Source organism: Rhamphochromis sp. 'chilingali' (genome assembly GCF_963969265.1).
Source record: "Rhamphochromis sp. 'chilingali' genome assembly, chromosome: 6".
In the NCBI taxonomy this organism is placed as follows: domain Eukaryota; kingdom Metazoa; phylum Chordata; class Actinopteri; order Cichliformes; family Cichlidae; genus Rhamphochromis; species Rhamphochromis sp. 'chilingali'.
The window spans coordinates 35,776,969-35,799,996 of record NC_137933.1 but is presented as its reverse complement, the minus strand read 5'-3'; the positions used below and the strand labels follow the sequence as shown (position 1 = coordinate 35,799,996).

Here is a 23,028-nt window from a genome sequence, read left to right as displayed (position 1 = left end):
ATTTCCTGGTTCAACAAAAGCTCAGCTGGGTCACTGAAGAAGTCAGGTGATGTTATTTTATTACTATGATTACTTATCATATGGAATGCAATGAAAATAATGAACTAGTACAAGTGTATCCAAACTTTGGATTGACTCTTATTTTTGCAGTCCAGTTGCGTAAGACTGTGCATATTGACTTTGAAGAAGGTTTGAGTATCGACTTTCACCTGGAAGGTTTTTGCAGTCAGTAAAATCACATTGACCTTTAACACCAAAAACCAAAAGATCATGGAGAACTTTTCTTCTATAGCCAAACAAATACTGTGAGCTACTTTGATTTTGACCTCTATCTGAAAGGAGCATCCAGTCACCATTAATGTTCCTACACAATAAGAATAATAATCCACAGCGAGTTGTTCTGTTGGCTCTACAAGGCCGTGTTGATGCCAGCATCTCCCATCTCACAATGATAGTGCTATGTATTACACCTACCAATATGATCATGTGAGAATAGCACGCTACCATGCTAAACTCATCGCCCAGTTTTGAAGATTTCACTACGTTTAAACCAAAGTACTGAATGCAGTGAGACAATGAGGCACTGAGTCAGAGGGCTGCATATATAAACCACCTTTCATGAAAAACAGCAGTCTGACACAGTCCACTACAACACCAACGTTGACCTGAATGATATTCAAACAACATATTACCTATGACTGGATATCACAGGCATCATGAGAGTAGGCTGTAATTAATAAAGTGGTCATTATATGTATATTACAAAAGCATTCAATGAAATTGGTAAGTAAATTTAAGTAAATCGTTTCAAGCAGCAACTTAAAAAACTACTTTTGCAGTGGTTGAAACATGGATTACATCCCTCTGTTGCCAAGTTAACTAAATAAATAACTATCAGAGAGAAAGAAAGGGAGGGCAGAAAGCATCTGGCTTAATGAGGAAGAAAAGGAAGTGATGTCAACTGATCCAAGCTGCAACAGAGGAAATCCCACCGTCACCCACCCTTCCATTTTTACTTCCACTTGACACCCATGGTTCTTCTCCCTTCTGTTTCCATGTTTGACTTTTTTTTGTTTCCTCAGTATGTCTCATCCATTTCAGCCTCTTTTCCTCTCTGCCCCTGTCACACACACTGATGTTTCATCTGTTTTCTAGTGCAGATAAAAGGCAGTTTGTTCTCCGCCTGATCCAGCTCATCGATCTGTTGGTCTTTTTTTATTGAGACCAGTCTCCCTACAGACAGACTCATCTTATGAAGGTCAAAGAATCCCTTTTTCTTATCTTGCTTTGGCTGTTGCCCAAACTCAGAGATATCTGTGTCAACATCTAAAATGTTTCACATTAATATTTCTCCTACAGTCATTGCCCATACTGAGTGAACTATATCCCCATGGCAACAATCAACCACTTGCTGCACTGACAAGTGAGCTGATATTTTTCCCAGCTACACTTCCCGAGTGGCTCGAGGAAACTGCTACTGTGGTCCAGGCATAAATGACGTGATAAAAAGTGGGCATAAATAAATTTTAAAAACTATGCAATGTCAAGACATTTTTAACCACAAGAGAAAATACTAAATGATCTTACTGCTGATGCTGTAGGGTCATATAACTTTGTACATTTGAAATAAAAGTGCAACACGGAGGGACAATAAGGTTGTTAAACCTTCTGGAGAAACTAAACTTTGTAAGCATTTCTAACATATCTGAGGTGGGACTCCATACAAGCAATTCTGTAAAAATGTACTTAATAAAGTTGACGACTGAAATTAAAGCTTTGGCTCTCATTATCTGTTAACTGCCAAAATAACTGCCCTGACGTGTTACCAAGTTGGTGGCGGAACTTCCTTCTAGAAGGAAATTGTCTAAGCCTTTAAAGCTAGTGTTCCTACGCTAACATTAAATGATTTATGGGGTCAATTCCAGAAATTTCATACACGATCAACTGGGATATCACCAAATATTGTTGTGGACTTTACTGAAATATAAAGCACAGCATCACCTTATTTGTAAGCACAATTATATTTAACATTCAAATATAATACACAGTGAGTCTAGCCTATATTGGTCAACAGTCCCACAGACAACACGAACTATATAACGACACTTCCTTCTCATTTGGGTTTTCAGTGTTTCTTTCCTAACAGCAGTCGTCTAAATCGGTATGAGCCCTTGTTGATACAGAGATGAAATCTTATTAGAGTGTGCATGTTCTGGCCCTTTTCACAGCAATCAGGGTCACTGGTCCCCATCTGTTCCGTATCTAACTTTTCATCATCTGTGTGTGCACATGCTGGCAAAACACACCAAGTCAAAAGCCCATGTTTCTACTTAAAGTCTCATTTGCATGTTACTTAAAAACCTTTTAAAGTAGCCTCATAACATCTCCAAGTGTCAGCAGACTTAGACACTTAAAAGTGTGGTTTCAAGAATATTAGAGCGCAAAGGCAGCCTGGGCACGTGTCCTGGGTGACAGGTTAACCACTCAACCATTTGGCTTGTAAGTGGAAACTTTTTGTTAATGTCAGACTAGAAACAATAGAGCGAGATCGGGCTCTAACAACACCGATATCAGGCAGCAAAATCTTATCTTTGTCAAAGTTGGTGTTTTAGGTCATCTGAGTAGATCAAACTAGGAGAAAGAAAAAGCTACTTTCACAAGTTCACAAACAAACTGCTGCTCTCAAGTCTCAAACAATGTAACGATCTTACTTGATGTCAGTGCTACTTTAACCAGGCCAAAGAGAAACATAGTATCACTTCAAACAGGATACAGGCTTAATCAGTACTAACACTAATCCACACACAACCCAAGAGCAAAACATTTCTTGCTAACAGCAAAGTACCCATGTCAGGCAGATTGCTGCAAAAGGAACCAAAGAAGAAGTCATAACAGAAATAACCATTAAGAAATTAAAAATACCCATTCTGTCAATTTTGACATGAAAATTTAGAGCAGCAGGAGCTGCCAGTAACTCTTACCTGAGTGCTGAGTATTGCAAGGCTGATGGAACGACGTCTCTCTGTCTCGGTGGATCTACAGAGAAACAGGAAGACACTGAATCACTCTCAGCAACATGTGATCATCACCCACAAAGAAATAATGATGCAGACCAGCATGTCTGTTAGGAAGTGTTCCTCCGAACACAGGATGGGAGGCACCGATAAGACACCCTTTATAACAGCGGTCTTAAGAGTATTCACAGGATTTAGTGACTACACTCTGGCTCTATCTCCATCCCCCCCGAGGAACTGTCTGAAAAGATCCAACTTTTTCAGCCTTCAGCGCTCACAGTCACACTGACACCAACTCACACACACACGCAGTGCCTGTCAGAGCTCTGTGGCTGGCTGTGAACACGCAGCGCTGTGGCTCCGCTTCCTCTGTGGTCTCTACAACAGCTGTGTATATGTGTGTGTGTGCATTTGTGTGTGTGTGTATGAGCTGGTTTTAGCTACAAAAGCCTCAGACTCCCTCCCTCCCATCTTTGCAGGCAACACAAAAGATTCGACAGTTCGGACGAAGCTGTGCAGATTTGACTGACAGCGCTGAATGTGAAACTAAGAGTCAGAGAGAAGCTCATTGTGTTTTAATGAACTCCATCAATTATATCTAGCTAAAGATGATGAACTTTGACTTTCAATGTGTGGTTCATGCAAAGTCACAAGGCAACTAAAATCTGATTACTAATTTATTAACAAAGCCAGATTAGCAAACCCACATGCTTCAGATAATTACAAACCTCATGCTGATTGAAAATGCAGTTTTTTTTAAAGGGTCAAGTGCTTTCTGAAGTAAACTGGAGCTACTGTCATTTACACATATCATCTTCTATAAGATGCTTGTACGACCTGCTTCAATAATTTGTTTCCTCTTTTCTTTAACTTCCTCCTCACTTTAACATTTAACTCCCAGCCCCAGCAAGCTCGGATCAACACGCTTTAGCATGACCCTGTAAACTTTAAGATTCATGCAAAGAAACCTGAAGGAACAGTATAAACAGGTCGCTAGTCTAAAGACCTCAAATGTTCATCTGATGAAGGAATTGTTGGAATCAAAGACAGCTGTCCCCCACAAGCTTAATTCACTGTGACTGTATGGATGCTGTAGTTTTTATCATACAAGTAAAAGTGGTTCTGTAATGGCAAAAACTGAATACCTTCAAATGGACAGGCCAGTGATCAGAGTAGAAAAAACAAAAAAGGGGAACAACTTACTTTTATTTTGTTCGATAAGATCAAGTCTGTGTTTAGCTAGCAGCTAGTTAACTTCGCATGAAATAAAGACAAAGGCAGCAGACTAAAACAGCTTGTCTCACTTTTTTTTCCCAAAGGTAAGAAGTAGAAGTAGTATCTGCTTGCAATTACAAGCAGAGGCTGAAAAACGCCCATTACAGTATCCCAGAGCTTCCAGACCAGCATCCAAGGAAGCAGAAGATTTTTCGACTGAGGTTCAGACTGCGAGGGCCGGAGCCCTTGACAGCCACCCAATCCAAGTGTTACTGAACCCTGATGGCCCCTCCTTGTTGGTGGTGGTCCAAGTAGTTACTTCAGACACTTAAGGATGTGCTAAGGCCTGGCCCCAGGCACTCACCTCGATCACGCCTCCTCCCAATTCCTCGTCCCATAACTGTCAAGTACACACACGCTGGGGTTCAGTATGCTACCCAAAGGCACTTCAACATGCGCTGGAGAAGCCAGGCATTTCGTTTCATCGCAAATGTTAGAGTCATAAGCAACAAAGTAACAAAAGAGAATATTAAAAACAAAAAGAGGAAAAGAAGTCATAGCTAAACAAGACTTAATATAATGCTCAGGGGAAAAAAAGAGAAGAGAGACTGAAACAAAAAACAAAAACAAAAAAACCCATATAACACAGAATGATAAGTGAGTCCTAGCCAACTAACAAGGTCAACCCACCCCCAGAATGCTTTGAGGGTGAGGGAGCTGATCTCAGCTTTTATAAAACTAACCCTGTGCTATCTATTGAGGAGCCCACTGAGAAGCAGAGAAACACTGCACTCTGTTTTCCAGGCCTGGGAGTGGCACGTCTGATCTTCCCATTTGCATTCCGACAAAGACACTGACAACTAATTGCATACCAACTGGCCCCATGTACAGGCACCTACATCATGCATGCATGCACCCACATGACAAACACTTACTTATGCTTCCTTTCCCCACCCCTCATCAAGTCTCACATGCACACAACAAAATCCCCCACATTCACAGATGCATGCGTAGAACACACAGACTTCTTCTTCGTGTCTCACAGCTGTGTTCAGATATCAAACAGAGCCCGCTGAGAGAGAACAAACACGCTGACGAGGAAAGACTAGCTGGTCACAGAGGGCGCCAGCACACGCACACAAACACAGACAAACGTGGACACATAAATGCATACAAAGGTTCTGGTCAGAGGTAAAATGACTGCCAGAGATTGCAAAAAATGAAAAAGGAAAAAAAAAAAAAAAAAGGACAACAAGACTCGACCCTTAGCAGAGGACAGGAACAGCAGGACAACTTCAGAACAAAGAATTCAACGAGGCGAGAGAAGCAGCTCTGTGTGTTTTAATACTCTACTCCACAGTGTGTTTTGGCACTAATTATAAAATGAACTGAACCCTTAAGTATGATGAAGTATGAAGTGGATACTTTACCTAAGAAGTAGTTATACAGTGTGTGCAAATTCCTCCTTTTAATACACGAATATTACTCAAATATTACTGCTGTATTTCCTTTCTTTTTGGCAGTGTGTTGCAGGCTAAGGTATGAAAGGTGAGTGTACACAGCTCAGTCTGGACAAAACAAAAGCCTTTTCGATTTCAGTCACAGCATCAACTTCTTTCTCTTCTCAGTTCATATGTTCTAATTCAGTTCCATCATGCCTACTGCAGAGCAGCTACAATGCTTGCACAAAAGTCATTGATTTGCTTAAGAACAAGTCATTTTTATGATTGTTTCACTGAGAAAAACATCGACTCAAAGGCAACAATGTACTACCAAGAAGCAATTTAAAGGTCATAAAAATGATGAGAAATAAAAAAGGAGGGGAAAAGTCACATTAAAAATGTGTTTATTTTTCCTCACAGACGCACCATGGATAAATGTGGCAGGCGATGTGGTTAGTATGCTCGATATAAACCAAGACGCACAATGATTCAGCCAGTAGAGCAGCCACTCATTTAATCAGTTGAAGAAATCACACATTTATCAAATCAGCAGTTAGCAGGTCTGCTAAACAGCTAGCCATTCAGGAACTGGTCCCCCGTCTGAAAGCTGGCAGCCTCGATTCTGAACAACACAGAGCATATTTGTATTGCCGGGGGAATCTAAACTGTACCCAGTAAAAACACATCTGGTTTAAAAATAAAAAGGCGGGATGGTTTGTCTATACGCCGGGGCACGCAGGACTTGGACGGCTGCCTTGTTTCTAAACAGGCAGGCGGCCAGTGAGGCTCTGCAGCACTGAAGGATGCCATGGTGGAATGAATGACTGTATCCAGTCCAGCATGTATACATGGTCTCAGCAAACAAGGCCTGGTAACAGCAAACCCGTGGATGAATCTCCTCTGTGGTTCACCTTGGAAGGACTTTTATGAATTGTTCCATTCATAGAATGATCTTGTGATTAACGCTATAAAAAGATTGCAATAAAAAGGGTCAAGAAGGTGCCACAAATAGAACAACTACTTTTCGTATCTTTAAAATCACATCACAAATGCTCTAAAAGAGCCCAAATAAAGAAATATCTGGGTTTGCCAAACCAGGAGTGTAGTACAACAGAATATACACCTATTAGCCTAAACATTAAACATCCAGCCTGTTATTCCGGAGGTTCCCCTTGTGCCACAAGGCAGCTCTTACCCATCTCTGGACCCAGATGGTTTAGGAGTATGTGGCATCTGGTGCCTGAATGTTTGGGTCCTGCAGATGTTCGCTCAAGATCTGGATATTTATGGCACATTGGGGCCATACTGGGGTGTGCTTGTTCTGCAGTAATGTTTAGGTAGAAGTATAACCCGACACCTGAAGGCCAGGACTCAAGATTTCCCAGCAGAACATCGCAATAAGATTCACTTTACCCGTCAGTGGTTTTATCGTTTATGGCTGATGGGTATATTTACTGTAGTACTATGTTAGTATAAAGGGTTATTCACAGTTACTGTAGATGGTAAGTGGAGTGATGATGTGTTTTGTGATTCCAGGCCAGCAAAGATGCTGGGATGTGAAACACTGGTTGGAATGAAGTCATTTGGCCGAATGCCTGTTTCCATCTGAGGCCAGAGGAAACCGTTAGCCCAGAGCAGCCTTTTTCCCACACCATCATATCTCTACCTCTCCCTCTCTCTCTCTCTAACTCACTTGCACACACCCTTGCTATTTCATACCTCCGGGGTAAAGAGGAGCTGACATTTGGAACAAGTTTAGAAAGTGACAACAGACTAAAGAGAGGTGTTACATATACCAGAGCAAGTCTCTTCACTGATTTTCCTCTACTCTGCCCTGAGTCTGGATGTCACAACCAGCAGACACTGTGACAGTAAACACCCCATATCAAACGCCCACTGCTGCGTAGTTACTAGTTTATTTTATGCACGATAATTAATAGTCCAGCCATCAGTAACTGATTATTAGTTTAGATTATAGTTTATAGTCATCAACCAATAGGAAACAGTCCAGCTGAGTCATTGGCTAAGTGCGACTTAAATAAAACGAGGCTCATCACAGTCTGTTGACACCTATTTTGGTTCAATTTTACAATTACAAACAGCTCTAAATGACTTTACAGTATTTGCCTTTATCACATAATAATTAAGACTAAAACTGAAACCTATTTAAAATAAAGAACCAGACAAAGTGAGGGTATTACAGTTTAAAGGGAAAGAAACAGCAAATCCAGATACATCATAATTTCACTTATTTTTACAATGTTTGACAGCTGAGTAACCAGCTAACGACAGACTTTACCATGCTTTTTGAGTACATATTTAACCATCTACTCTAAATAGCTGCATAGATTAGTTTTTACAGCCTGTGAAATTCTTTCCCGAGTCTGTATCTAGAAATTATCTCTAGATCGATAAGTTAGTGAACATCATTTTCTCATTACTATTTGAGATTTGACAGGAAAAGCCTGATTTTGTTCTATCTGGAAAAATCGCTGGTACTTACCCTGCTTACAAATCAAACCAGTCACTTAATGTCCCTTGATGGAGTTTCCTCCACTTGTGACCGCTAACTAATGACATCTAGGGCTGTGTAATATGACAAAATATAATGGATGCTGACTGCAACACAACAAATATCCCGGCCACCTACAATCACATGAAAGAGTGTCGAGAGAGCTAACAAACAAGAAGCAAAAAAAAGAGCCGTTAGGTGCTCAAAATAACCCAGAATGTCAAACGCTAAAATAAGCTTTGATGTGAGGCACGCTAAATGCTTACAAAGATGGAAGGAGATAACAGTGGAAACTTTTAAAGATATGATCTGAATTTACACTGTTGGTCAAAAAACCCGAATCCAGGTACACAATGCCCAGCAGAAAATGCTTTACACAAGTCAAGTTGCGTTGTTTATATTACGAGTGTCGGGCCAGAGTAGAGGATGAGACGCAGCACACAACGTTACAAGAGATATGTGGACGAGCCAAACAACTCATTCCTGTATGATGTTAATGGTGCACTTCATCTGAGCACTTCACTCTGCGATAGATGCCTATTGTCCTGATAACCATAGAGCAGAATTGGAAGCTAGAGGCCTCAGAAAAAGCTCTTGAGTAGCGGTGACTGCGTGAGGGTCATCTATGTGCGTCACTACGGATAACGCCACGATTTTTAGAGCGTTTACTGAACACTTATTGAAAACTGTTCTATATTTTATACATTAAAATGTTATGGTTACATCCTTAGTCAAACATTTTTCCAGATGCTCAAAATAAAAAAACAAAAATAATCACATATGAAACAATATAAAATAAGTTATATTGGGATATGAGGTTTTGGTAATATCTCACTCTGTCCGAGCGAAAACTTAGAAGGAGCACGTTTTTCCTTTGTCTTTACTAAACAGGGATCTATCATGATTAAGATTTTAGTTACATAAGTTCCTATTGCTTTGATCAACAGTGCACAAGTCTCTGAGCTGCAGCAAGGAGAAACTCCACAGTGGAAAAATGTTGTAAAAGGTTCTATATATGCAGAGAAGGGAAAGTGCCTTTTGGGCTTTAAATAGCACAAGTTTTGGGAGCTGTAAACATCTCATTTAGAAAGATTCCATCGAACCTCCGCTACATTTGGTTTAACACAGAACCTTTACAACACAGTAAGGGCACCTCTGAGCGAGAGGGAAATTAGGGTATAGCGAGACATTTTCAGCAACTTTATCTTCTGCTTTAGTTTGCCAGACAAGTACCCACTGAGCTGACCAAAAAAACCCCAGAAAGACCTTAAACTGTCTGAGCCTCATTAAGTTTCATACACAGTTTATTCCACAGAGACAGATAGAGCGCAGGCATCTGTCTCTGTGTCGCATACAGCATACACATGCAGCGAACATCCAGAAACCACACTCCACCCAAAATAATCAGCACTCTGTGTCTGGAGGGCCACTATCAACAACCATGCAATCATCTCCCAGGGAGCAACACAACGAAAGCCGTCACAACATCCCTGGCAGAGGACTACAGGTTTGCCGACACACGCTGAGGCACTTTGTGATGCTTATGATTACCTTTTCAAAATAAATATCTTTTCTGAATAGCTTTAAGGGGGAACGCTGATGAGGCCTTCAAACTGTCTGAGGACTTACGCTGCTAAATCACTCCAAAAGTATCCGGTTCACAGGCTTAGTTTCAGGTAATAACGTCATTTATTATCTTTAGCCTCTGTTTTATGGTTTACTTTTATGAATTAAGTTCTGCTTTAGACGCCTTACCTTGCTTTTATTGCTTTAGCCATTACATTTTATCTGTCTGGAGCACTTAACTATGCTTTCAAAGCTTCAGCTCAAATGAGCGTTAATACTGTGTCAGTAGTGGGATCACCACACCAAATGACTTTGTTTGAAAGCGCCGATAGGTAGCCTACCTTAATCAAAACCACGTCTACAGCTCTCTCCCCTTTGGCACAGAGACTATACCTCCGCTTGTGTCGTTCGTACATTTTCCCTTAAATATCCAGGGCTGCTTTATTGAACAGAAGGTTAAAAAATCCAAGAGAAACACTGTTGAGGAGAACTGAAGCAGTCTGCTAAGCTTTTCACATCTGGCCGCAGAAGCAGCTTTCCACCAGACTCCAGCTCTAATCCTCCCTCCTTCACTTCTCCCCACCTCCCTCCCATACTTTTCTTTTCCTCTGTCGTCTCAACTTCTCTCTTGACTGTGTTTGACTCATGCCTTTGCTCGCTCTCTCTCTCTCTCTCCCTGTGAGGCTGTGAATACCTCTCTCTTTTTGTATGAATCAGCCATCCAGAGCATTGCATTGTTACTGTGTGACAGATGACAGTGGAGCATTATTCCTTCAGTTAACGTTATTCAACAACATCAATTAACGCTGCTGAGCTTTAACACCCCCTACTGGTGAGCACCTTCTCGGTGTAACTACACCTTTTTCAAGCTTTTTTTGCCAAAACCATCTCTGACATACAGTTTGTAAAATGTTAAAACTCTTAAATATCAAGATTAATCCAATATGGATATGTTATATGATAGATGTCAGCATGGCATGTGTATGCACAATCACAATCAAAAATCTATGTATAGGAAAAGAACACCATGGAGGGCTATGGTGGGGTAGCTGTAGCTCAGGAGATAACGCAGGTCACCCACAAATCGGAAGGTTGATGGTTCTGCTCCAGTCTCCATGTCAAATATTAACCCCAAGTTGCACCAGAGTATGAATGTGTGTGAATGTTAGATAGAAAGCACTTACACTGGGAAAGTATAGAAGAAAGTGCTTGTGTGAATGGCTGAATGAGGCGAGTTGTATAAAACGCTTTGAGCGCTCAGAGCAGAAAAGCCATTTTGTGGACATAAAGACACTAAACGCCCAAACCCTTATTTATTATTTCTTGCAGCACATTAAGCTCCTGCTCAAGCTGTTCTCTCTTTTAACTCCCCAAACGAGCTCAAAGGCAATATGTTTGAGTTTCTTGATAAGATCAAAAATGAGTACACACAAAGAATAATTTAGAATGCCAAGAAATCAAGCTCACTAGCAATTCTGGCAGATCAGCTGATCTCAGTGCCAGTAAAAAAAAATCAGCTGAGATTCTTCTAAATATCCAACTGGCAAACTGCAGACAGGATGTGATATTAAAGCTGATGAACACTGCCTATAGTTGCTTTGCATCCACAAGCCGCGTTGTAACCCAGCTCTGGCACAGCTCCTCTTTCATCCTGTTTCTGATTTACTCAGTGTCACGTCAAGATTTCAATGACGCCTGCTCTGTTCTATAATACTGTGCGTGGGAGGACATGGAGGTCCTAGAACAAGGCCAAACCACCAAATAGAAAAGTGCAAATAGAAAAAAACTGTAACCATAGAGGTCTGAACTAGTTTGTGTGTGTGCATGGGTGTACACATGGGCATATTTCATATGTGGCACGCCTAACAGACCTAAAAAGTGTAAAATGAAAAGAAAAAACTGTATATTGCAATTCTAAAAGCAGCTGGACAAAAGCTTACAAAAACTCATCTAAACATTGTCCTGAACCTGCTTCTGATCTTTTGTATTTGCACATTTCATCACAAATTGCTATTAAGAAAAATTAAATTAAGCATAACAGATAAATCACAAATCAAAGTAACAAAGTTTAATCCCCCACTGCCTCTGTAATCAAATCTATGCTGCTGGGAAGGAAGCCTGAGGTTGAGAACCCTCTGAACGATATTTGGATGGTATGCAAATGTGTTGAAGTCCCTGCTGTCTGTGGGTTGTTGCTTACATGAGAATCCAGCTTTGACCTACTTGGCTATAGTTGTCCAGTAGCACAAAGGCGTGAATCTCAGTAGCCACAAACAAATGAAGCTCGACGCTAACTGAAACTTTCACAGAGCACCAGGTGCCTCATAGCTCGAGGAGGCTGCTGAATGGCATTTTATTTTTTTAAACAGAAAACATGATGTTTGATTCTGAAGTTCTGTTTGGTGGGTTCATATATTATTCTGCTGCAACCAATAGTTCAATTCAATTTACCGGTATATGGCACCAAATTACAACAACAGTTGCCTCAAGGCGCTTTGTATTGTGAGGTAAAGACCCTACAATAATACAAAGAAAACAGAAAACCCCAACAATCGTATGACCCGCTATGAGCAAGCACTCTGGCAACAGTGGGAAGGAAAAACTTCCTTTTAACAGGAAGAAACCTCCAGCAGAACCAGCACAGGGAGGGGCGGGCATCTGCCGCAACCGGTTGGGGGTGAGTGGATGAAGACAGGACAAAAACACCCTGGGAAATAGAGCCAGAGATTAATAACAAATAATAATTAAATGCAGAGTGGTGTATAAACACACAGGGATTCCTTGAACAGCTTCTCAGCCTTGGCTGACCATTTTTCCTCACTGTAAAGACAGAAAACTGTGTACATCCATGTAAGAGTGCATTTTAAAACGTAAAGGAACAAAGCTATTCCGTCACATGACCGTAACCACTGACTACAGGAAACCCTTAGAATCTCTTATTTCATTGTGAAAATGTCTCTACAGACCATTGCTGTCTCATTCACCAGGGGGTCATTTGTCATGTGCAGTTATTAATCAAAGACATATTTCGCCTTGAAACTGCACTTTACCAGGAAAGGTTTCCAGTACACAAAAAATTATGCAACAACTCCTCCATATTCTCCCTATAATCTATTTTGAATCGGATGAGTGGAGGAATTAAACAGAGCACACACTGAAAGCAAGGACACAAGCAGAAGTTAATGGGTCCATCATATTGATCTAGCCTCACTGTGATGTCACATTAAATGATACTTATGGGTTTTGTCTAAATAACAAAGCTGTTGGATTAAAAATCCTCAACAAGAGGAGATTATAGCTTTCACTCTCTCTTACACATCTGGAAAAAGACAAAAAAAACCTAAATCTAATCTAAATTTATCTCGTGTTCTTATCTTGAATATTTTACACTTCTTTACACTTCAAACAGACTCACAGCTGTTGATGAAAACAGTTTTTGTCTGCTTTGACGTGCAGTTTGGAGGAGAGAAAAGCATAAACTTTATGGGTCAGAGTGTCGCCGTGCAGATTGGCTAAGTCTAAAATATGAAACGGAAAAGCTGTCACACAAACTGAATCATCCAGGACTAAATTATCTGCAGTCTAAACAGAATCAGAATCAGAATCAGAATACTTTATTGATCCCTGGGGGAAATTATTTTTTGTTACAGTGCTCCATTTTAAACCAACATTAAGACAAGACAGACAATACGCTAACTAAGAATAGTACAATATATACATATATATACATACATACATACATAAGTCACTTATAAATAAATATTTGGAAAAGAAACATGTGTAGCTGTAGCAGCAAACAGTGTGTTAAGTGGATGCGTTGTACAGGGAGATGGCCACAGGCAGGAATGATTTCCTGTGTCGTTCAGTGGTGCTTTTCGGTAATCTCAGTCTCTCACTGAACGAGCTCCTGTGACTGACCAACATGTCATGGAGTGGGTGGGAGGTGTTATCCAACATTGTCTTTATCTTGGACAGCATCCGCCTCTCCGACACCACCTTGAGGGAGTCCAGCTCCATCCCCACAACATTGCTGGCCTTACGGATCAGTTTATTAAGTCTGTTGGCATCTGCGACCCTCAGCCTGCTCCCCCAGCATGCAACAGCATAGAGGATCGCACTGGCCACCACAGACTCATAGAAAATCCTCAGCATTTTCTGGCAGATGTTGAAGGACCTCAGTCGCCTCAAAAAATAGAGACAGCTTGAATCTCGTCAAAACACTGTCACACTCTTTTTGATTTTAATTACTTTGTTAACCTTACGCATCTCATTTCATGCAGCTAGTTGTTGTTGCTGTCACTTAGATTCTGTTAAGCAGTCAGGTGTTTTTGCTTCCTGCTGCCTTGAGTTTTAGAACACACTGAAAATATATTTCATGTACACTTTAACCCACTTGAGTTATTTTTAATTCTTTTTCTAATTATTTACACTTTTACAGAATAAGTTGAATAAATAAGTGTGCCTTATTATTGTGATTGTTCTTATCGATTGCCATAAATGCTTTTGAATTCAAAAACTGTAACTTAGCATTCTTAAAAGAACATCTGAGGCTCTGTTTTCAGGCCATTCTTCACCTCAGCTTCTACTGCAGTTTGTTCAACACCAGCATGACTCCAGATTTCCTCCTCATCATAGCAATTAGGGGATATTTCAAAAGGATCAAATGACAGGTCATTAAATTGGTCAGAAGAAGAAGCTCCAGTGACGCAATTGAGGTTACATCTCCCTCTGCTGGCGACCCCACATTCCTGCACACTGTGTGTATACCCTCCTGCAGTCAAACATCTGGCATTTAGAACAAGCCGATGACTTCGACCGCAACCCAGGAATAAGCAGAGCCACTCCAGTCTATGGCTGCAGAGGAATCTGTCAGTCAGCAACATTTCAGAGTAAAGTCTCGTCTACCAAAAGCTGCATCCATGCCTTCAGTAGCTGAGCTGATAGTAAACCAACTGCATGGCAAGTCTCCCACGAGATGAAGCAGGGAAAAGTTGTGAGAATTTATAGGAAATCAAATGCATCGGTGTTACATAAAGAAACTTCACAGAGTAATATATTCCTTTTGAAAAATACAAAATAAATAAATAAATAATCCAGTCCAAGCTACAAGTCTTACAATGTTCCAGACAGCTTTCCTCCTGAACTCTTGCCAAATATCTAGCTGGCACATCAAGCTGCTTGTAAGAGAATCTGGCTTTTCTTTCTCCTCTAATATTTGTGGTGTACTTTTTCTTTACTTGAAATTTTTTTGCAATCCCTGGCTATTGCTGTATCTTAAGAACGTCAAACTTGGTTACTGTTTCCAGAAAACCTGAAATTTGACTTGTGCATACTCTTAAGGACACTTTCAGCAAAACACAGCAAGTTTGGTTAAAACTAGCAGTAAAAGCCTTTTCATCCATACCTCACATTAGATTCTGTGCAGAACAAAAAAAAAAAAAATCAAGTATTAACTTTGCTTTAAATCTAGACAGATTTTAACAAACTGTGCATGCTAAAACAATACACAATTTCTAAACTGAATTCAGAACAGAAAACAGTAGACTCTGCATTAGCAAGAAACAGCAGCTACATCTGTAACACTCTTCCATAAACTGTACAAAAACTGCATATGAAAGTCCAGCTGTCCATGTAAGAACACAATTGTTCTTATTTCCCATTAAAACAACAAAGACTCACCTTAGCTGCATAGTCGCTGACTGTTTGGTCAGAGCATTTTTACTCCAAAAGCTACTTTGGTTGTTTCAAAGCTTCAGCAAACAGTGACTCATCTTCTCTTAATCAAACACACATCAACAGCAAAGCAGAGCTTGATAGCTGACAACAACAGAAGAGACTTCAAGCATACCGTGGAGAAGTCTGCTCCCTCCGCTGGGCCATTTTGTTCCTCCCTTGCATCACTTAAAGTGTCTTCAGACTTGATGACATCCACCTCTAGAGAAAGGCACACGACACAATGCAATCAGTGCAATGGCAAATCTTCCAAATATAGGAATCAATAACAAGTGTTTAGAGTGAATGGTTCTGAGACTTATCTTTCCTGAGCACAGATACACTGATGAGTCACAGACTTTGTACAATAGCAAAGTAGCAAAGTGTTTCTGGATGGTTTTATTCACTATTATCCTTCACTGAAAAGGTTGGTTTCTTTTATTCTATATAGCTGTGAGAGAGAATTTGAGGGCTTTATATCTTGGTATTATTAGTCAACATGAGCTGATGACTGTCATTGGAAGCTTAAAAAGTCTCATAAATATTCTACAGAAGAGAAAAATAAATAAAAGCACTCACTAGTAGCAGATTCGATTTTCACTCTTCATACCCAAACTGGGAAACAACAGAAATTTTGTCTCTGACAAGCTCACCAAGATATTACCTGATGCTGTGACACTGTCATGCTGTAAATATATCCTCTAATTCATAATGACAACGCACTCCCTGTGTGACGCACATCACAACCTTGCCCTTGACCTCTCTTTATTGGACTGGTTCCGGCACAATTATTTCAGATGAGCAAAAACTGCCAACAGAGGACTGCTGAAGGTTCACTCTGTGAGTCTCCCTTCCTGCAACACGCTCACATCAGCTGGCTTGTGTATGTTTGTTTTACAGATTCCAGACTTGTAGCTGTGTATCTGAGGCCGAGTCACGTGCACTTGTAATGTGACTGTGCATGCTGACTTAGACTGTAGCCAGACCGTGCTTTCGTGAGTGTAAGAGAGACTAACAAAGAACATATGTATATAAAGGGTGTTGTTGTCAGACTAATCGTGGCCTAAGGTACTGGTGGTACAAACCAGCTCCTTACTTCCCATTGCATAACATGTCAAAGTGTCTCATTGTGAGCTACTATGGCATAAAAATGCGTCTGTGGATGCCAAACTTTGATCAAAGTGTTTTAAAATCCCATCTTTTTTAAAAATCAGATAATTGAGATGTACTAATAACTCTTCATTAGAATTACAATTTTCTCAAAATAATATAAAGACTCAGGACAACATATAGTCACAACAGCAATGCATCCCAACGGGATGTCACAAAAAAGCTAAAACCCCTGTGAGCTCAATAATGGTGAGCTATGTGGCATTTAACTTTGCGGAGCTTTTGCCATTAATCACCTGAAGAGAACTGAATCTAATTTAGCATATTTGCTTAGGAATAAGACTTTGACAAACATATTGGCGTGTGATGCATGAGTGTGTGGACCTGGAATAAACCTGAACAAGGACTGAAATAAATCAGCATTTACCCACCTTGAGCTTTAGTGCTGCAGCTCTCCAAGGATCCATCCACAAAATCAGAGGGATTTTCAGTCATCTGATTCTCAGTATGAAGTTCTATGGATCCTTCACTCTTAGGTGAAAGTGCCGTTATTTCCGAACTTAGATCAGCACTATTTGAAATCACAATGTCATCCTGTGGGATAGACAAAGTGATCTGATTCTCAGGTGGCCTTTCCTCTGCAGTTATCTCAGAATTATCCTGTTTAGGTTGAACATTTCCACTCTCATCTGCTGCCACTACCACAGGCATATCACTTGTCTCACTGGTCCGTTGAACATCCTCTTCAACTATGTTGGTGACTTTGCTCTCTTCTGTTACAGATGGCTCAGTTTCGGTAAGTACCCCGCTGCCCAATCCTGATGCTGAAAGCTCTATCCCTACATTCAGGTCAGAGCTATTGGTCTCCTCAGTTTCACTTTCCTCCACCTGTGCTGCTGGAGTATCCTCACTCCCAGCTGAGTCAAAGGACAGATCCTCTTTGGAAAGATCTGGGGCTAGATTCCCAGTCGCTTCAGAATTTAAATCATCCAAGCTCAAGAGTTTGGGTTCTGATTCAAGATGGGTGTCAGGCTCCGATGAGAGTCCTGTATCCACAGTTGTGAAATGTTCACAGGTTTCTTTAGGTTTAAAATCACTGGGGGCCTCAATCTCAAATCCAGCTGAGGGCTGCCGTACTATCGTTGACTGAAGTAAGTCCTGATCCTCCATAGTGATGCTGCCATGAGCGGGCTGGAATATTTCTGTTGTAGAGCTTCCAGCTGATCTGAAACTGCCATCGTCATCACTGGAGAGTCCGTGGGCCGTACCTGAGTCATGGTCAGCTTGTCGTTCAGTCGGCATCTTGTCAGGCAACGGCTCACAGTCAAAACTATCAGTCTGTGTATCTACTACGATGTCGCTGAAAGCCAAAAAGACAGCTGAACTGTCAACTTCTTCCGCAGGCAAAATTCTGCTTTCAATACTGTATCCAGAGGGTTCTACTACGTCTTCACTGTGTAGCTCTTTTCCACCAACTGCGTCAGTACAACTCCCAGAATGACAACCACTTTCTGATGCCAAACCCCACTCCTGCTCTGTAGCATAATCCCTACCAGCTGTTTCCTGGTTTTGTTCCAGGCTGTTTATGTCTGGTAGAGGTTCCCCTTCGTGGAGACCTTCTATCAACAGACATGGAACAGGTTCAGGCTCCTTGATTACATCACCACACTCTATCAGCGTTGGGTCTGGGAGGTCCATCGGGGTTGATAAAGTGTCTGTTAACCCTTCACTCTCTTCCTCGTTTGCATCTCGAGATAGTACATTACAAACATCCCGGCTGTGTTTCGCGTCTTCTTTCCCAACATTCTCTTCTTCTTGGGAGCACTCCTTCACTTCAGAATCAGAATTGTCTGAAACCTCAGAATATGATGATGATGCTGACTGGCCCATGATTGACTCGTTTGTGTCTCCGCTGGCCTTTAGTAGATCTGTTAATTCAGAGCTGATCTCCTCCTCCCTCCTCTTGGCTGTGCTGTCCTCTGCTTCCTGCTCAGATCTATCCTCTCCCTTCTTGGCCTCCTGTCCTTCCTGGATCACAGCCTCTCCTCTATCAGTTTCCTCTGCCTGTTTACCACAGCCTGCCTGTGGTAGAATTCCCACAGTGAGACCTTTCCCTTCAGCCTCACTCTGTACTCCTTCAGTCCTGTCAGACAAACTCAAACCCTGCATGGAAACAACAGGCCGCTCCTGTTCCTCCTCCTCCTCGGCTTTGGAGTAATCTCTCTCCGTGTTTGAACACACCCAGTCCTCTGGGGGAACGAGGCCATGCTCCTGGGGGTGTACTTGTGATGTTGGAGTACTCACAGTCAAACTACAGTCTTTCTCTGCATTTCCAGGCTCACTGTGTCTACAATCAACAGTGCTGCTGCTCTCCACTGGGCAATTTTCTAACCAACTCCCTTGTGTTGTTGTATCCGGGCACTCCGACGCCGTATCAGACTGCTGGAGTTGATCCAGACATGTTAAGTCTGCTTTGACACCGTCAGAACATTCAGCAGCAGTGTGCAGAGAATCAAATTGCAGCTTCAGTAAAGAAACTCCCTGCAGAATACGGAACAAGACAAAGAAAATGTTAGCTCTTCTTTAAAAAAAAAAGAAAAAGAAACAACAGACCTGCTCTTCAGTTCTTATCAAGCGCCGACTCTATGATTGCATAAGGTGTTCCACTGGTTATACAAATGAAGTTTGAAGGTTAAAAAAATGAGGTCAGTGAAAAGACAAACAATCCAACAATGTTCAGTAGCAGCAGAGCTCCTGGTTTTAGCCAATGTGAGCACAGATAGCGTGCTAAAAGAGGAAGGTGGCATGACTCACCTTGGCATGAAGATGACAAATCAAGTGCAGCAGCTGCTCAACACTCTTCTGAAAGGACGGTGTGTCACGCCCAGGGTGTATGCTCAGTGTCAACGTGTGTGTGTTCAGTTTGGGAAGGTGGCAAAACACCTGAACGTCTTCAGAGACCTGCTGGACAGCGACAGACTCTTCGTCCTTCTCCGGATCGGTCTCAGCCCTGCCATGAAATAAACACTTAGATCATCCGGAAGGGTCTGCATTGGCTAACACGGAAAGGTTTTAACAGTGATGTCAGCCAATTCACAGAGTGCAGTTTTTCTTCAGTAACTCACATCCTTAAACTTCAAATGGGCTAAGGCTGGTTGTGAAAGTCTATTCCAGTAGTCAGCAAGTAATCAGAGATTAGATGTTAGTAAATGTTAGTAAAACTTTAAAAGTTCCAGATGCCATATCCTGTCCACTAAAAGTTATACTTTTCTTTCCAGTAGTAAAATACACGTACTTAAAGGCCACTCCTAACTGATAAGCTTTCCGAGAAAACATCTCTCCCCCTGCTGCATTTAATTTAAGAGTTGACGGTAAAGTATGTGCAGTTTTTCATTTTTCATATGTTGGTGCTGCACAGGGGAGACGCCTCCTAGTAAGGCAGATCTGTTTGCGTAATCCTGGGTGGACTTCTTTAACACCGAGGCCCGGCAGCTGAGGTCACCAACCAAGGCTACAAGTGACTTCACTTTTCATGAGGCAAATGTAATTACCAGCACATAAAGAGCGAGATGGAGGTCATAAACTGGCTTCAGTGCAAGCTTAGCAACAAGGAAGCTCGCTAAGTGGCAGTTTTCCTTCAGTGTGTGGCATCTTCACTTTGAGTTTAGTGAAACGTCCTCTGCAAAGACATAAAAGGAGTCTCTTTCCACTTTAAGCTCTGTCTAAGTCAATGCACTCAAACGCTCCTTTTTCCCCCTCTGAGTTTTAATTTTGAATGAAAGAATTTGACCTCACTAGACTCTGGAAGATATTATTAGAGGATAATACTTGACAACTTTAAACAAAACACATACATCACCATGCCATTAAACTGCAGAGAGAGCACTGCAGTGTGTTTGGATTAAAGTGGAGCTGCGCATACTGAGACTGAAAAGGTACTACAGTGGAAACAGGACTGAGGCTTTTGTGTTGCAGAATAGTTTCACTTTAGATTTCCTTGGAACAATACTGGCAGCCCACAACTTTTCAATTTGCCCTCAACTATCTGACTGCAGCTGAAAGTGCTAAGCTAGGCTGCTGCGTGGCTTGGTGGTGATGTTCTTTGAATACTTCTATTGTTCTGTGAGGACAACAGACAAACAACATTGCTATAAAAGAAGGAGGAACCACGCCATCTGCCCTCTGATATATTGACATGGAACTGTTTGTACAGAGAAGAGGGCAATGTTCACTGAACCTCAGGGCTAATGTCACTGTCACACAGTGTGAGGACAGTTTAGACAAATAAATCTTTTTCAAGCATAGCCATATGACACGAGACGTTCACGTGAACCTGAACTGAATGTTTTGAGAATAATACAAGCGCTTACTTTGTGAGGAGCTCATGGAGGCATTTGTGCCCTCGTAATTCCGCAACGGCGGACGGGGTGTCGCCTTGCCTGTTGGCCAAACGAAGGGCTCCTCTTGCCCCAGCTTGCTGCAGCAAGAAGTGTGTAACCTGAAAGAGACCTCGACGTGCTGAGAAATGCAGCAGAGTCTCCTGAGGATTCAGATCTGAGGAAGAGAGAGAAGATGACAAATAAAGACCAAAAGAATCAAAAAGAGAGAGCGTGACAGAGCGCAGCGGTCCAGGGAGCTAAATCGTGGCAAAGCAGCCAACATACCATCAATTGTGGCAGCCTGGCAACACTGCAGAGCAGTCTAATTAAACCAGTTCAGGATCCATGATGACCCAGCATACAACAGACATTTGCACACTCACAGACTGATAAAACCATAACTTGTCTCCTTCCTGCTACGTCCATCAGATGATCAGTACAGGTATCTGCAGGACATAACTGTCATTTTGTGATCAAACCCAGCATGCCGACTGAGTGTAATTGTAATCATGTCTTCTGTGTGCCTGAAAAATACAGACCATATCAAGATTTTGACATGTTCAGTGAATGCGGAAAAGCCTTTGAAGCATCATCGGACAAATGAAAGCAACAACAGTAATGGCTCTATGAATAAATCAAAAGACACCATTTCATTTCAGATGTTAACCACATACCAGCACACCACAGTCCCATTTTTAATTTAAGTCCATTATTAGCCCAGTATATCAGTCAGACTGCTAATAACACCATCAAACACCAAGATCCTCCCTTTCACACATTCAAAGAGACACTAACAGAGACTCATGGACACACACACACACACACACTTCATCTTTCTGCTAAAGCAACAGGTTGCCAGCAAGGCTCTCTTCAGTACTAAAGGCCGGCTGAGGGCTGTTGGCTATCCCAGAAATTTCCTCGTTTCAAGTTGTGTAATTAATTCTCTCTCTGTCTTCATTGGAAAAGATTATGAAAACACTTCTGGGTCTACAGGAGTTGCCCAAACTTTTGTGTTATTATTAATCTCTTTTACTGCCCAACCACTGGCAAATTTATTGTCAATTTAAGAGGGTACGCTGACATAAGGATGCCCTAGTTTTAAGTTAGTGGGAAATCGAGTCCTGAAGTGCAATAAATGATAAATTGTCAATGGAAAGCGGAACAAGCAGCTCATTGGAGAGAAATAAAAAAGTAATAATATGTGAGAACTGGTAATCTAAAACACCACACAACATTGCAAGCTTGCGAGTTTAAATGTGGGGTTCAACTTCAGTACCCAGATGTCTTTAATGTAGTCAGTAAACTGCATATACAGTGCTTTTGTTTATCACCCAGCTGGTCTGTGGTTATTTATAGCAGCAAAAAGTATTGTTGCTGCTTCCAGATTTCTCTGGACGGTGTTTCTGCACTGTTTATTAGGAAGATTGTTTTTGTTCTTTCGCTTTCATTTGTCACTGCCTATGAGCAGAGGATTTTCTTCAAGTTCGCAGTACAGGAAATCAGATTTATTTGCACAAACAGATAAAATATAAGGCTTTTGGGTTAGACACAAACAGGATGTTCTATATACCAACTCCTCTGTGATTTCTTCTGGGACTATTTTACTCTGCCTAGTGTAGGTTTTAACAGCAAGATATGATCAGCTGGAAAAGAATGAAAAAATAAACTGCAGAACAAATGCTTGAGAACAGGGAAAGGGGCAGAAAACACATTTTCCTTGGTGTTATCAGCATCACAATAATCGTTAGGCAACATTCACAATGCTGGTTGTGTCTGCTGATGAGAGGTTTCAGTCCATTTACTGTGGGCCTTTATGAACAAGCCTGCCCTGATCAACCTCAAGCTAATTGGTCAAATTTAATGCTCCACTTGGCCGAGCTGGGCCGGTGTGGAATGTGAGGTGCCAACAGCAGCAGGAAATGCTTTACTGCTGGGTTTGTTTGCGGTTCCTCAAAACTGGCTGCCATAACAGCCATGTCATTTTCATATTATGAGTGCCAGCTAGAATATACATGCAATTTTAGCTTTCTGATCTGGGACAGAAATCACCAACACAATGTGGCTTCAATGAATGATTG

The 23,028-nt window shown here is 41.4% G+C and overlaps 1 protein-coding gene across 4 annotated transcripts in view; it reads right to left on the bottom strand.

The window, feature by feature from the left end:
* Positions 1–23,028, bottom strand: part of LOC308398566 (A-kinase anchoring protein 13) — a 121,893-nt gene that overhangs the window by 57,742 nt on the left and 41,123 nt on the right. For all 4 annotated transcript variants that reach the window (XM_080885280.1, XM_080885279.1, XM_080885281.1 and 1 more), the window contains exons 6-10: positions 20,942–21,125; positions 19,386–19,581; positions 17,003–19,112; positions 15,598–15,683; positions 2,982–3,036 (exon numbers count right to left, since the gene is read on the bottom strand). In XM_080885280.1, coding sequence (XP_080741406.1) covers positions 2,982–3,036; positions 15,598–15,683; positions 17,003–19,112; positions 19,386–19,581; positions 20,942–21,125 — 2,631 coding nt within the window. The remainder of the gene's footprint in view (positions 1–2,981; positions 3,037–15,597; positions 15,684–17,002; positions 19,113–19,385; positions 19,582–20,941; positions 21,126–23,028) is intronic.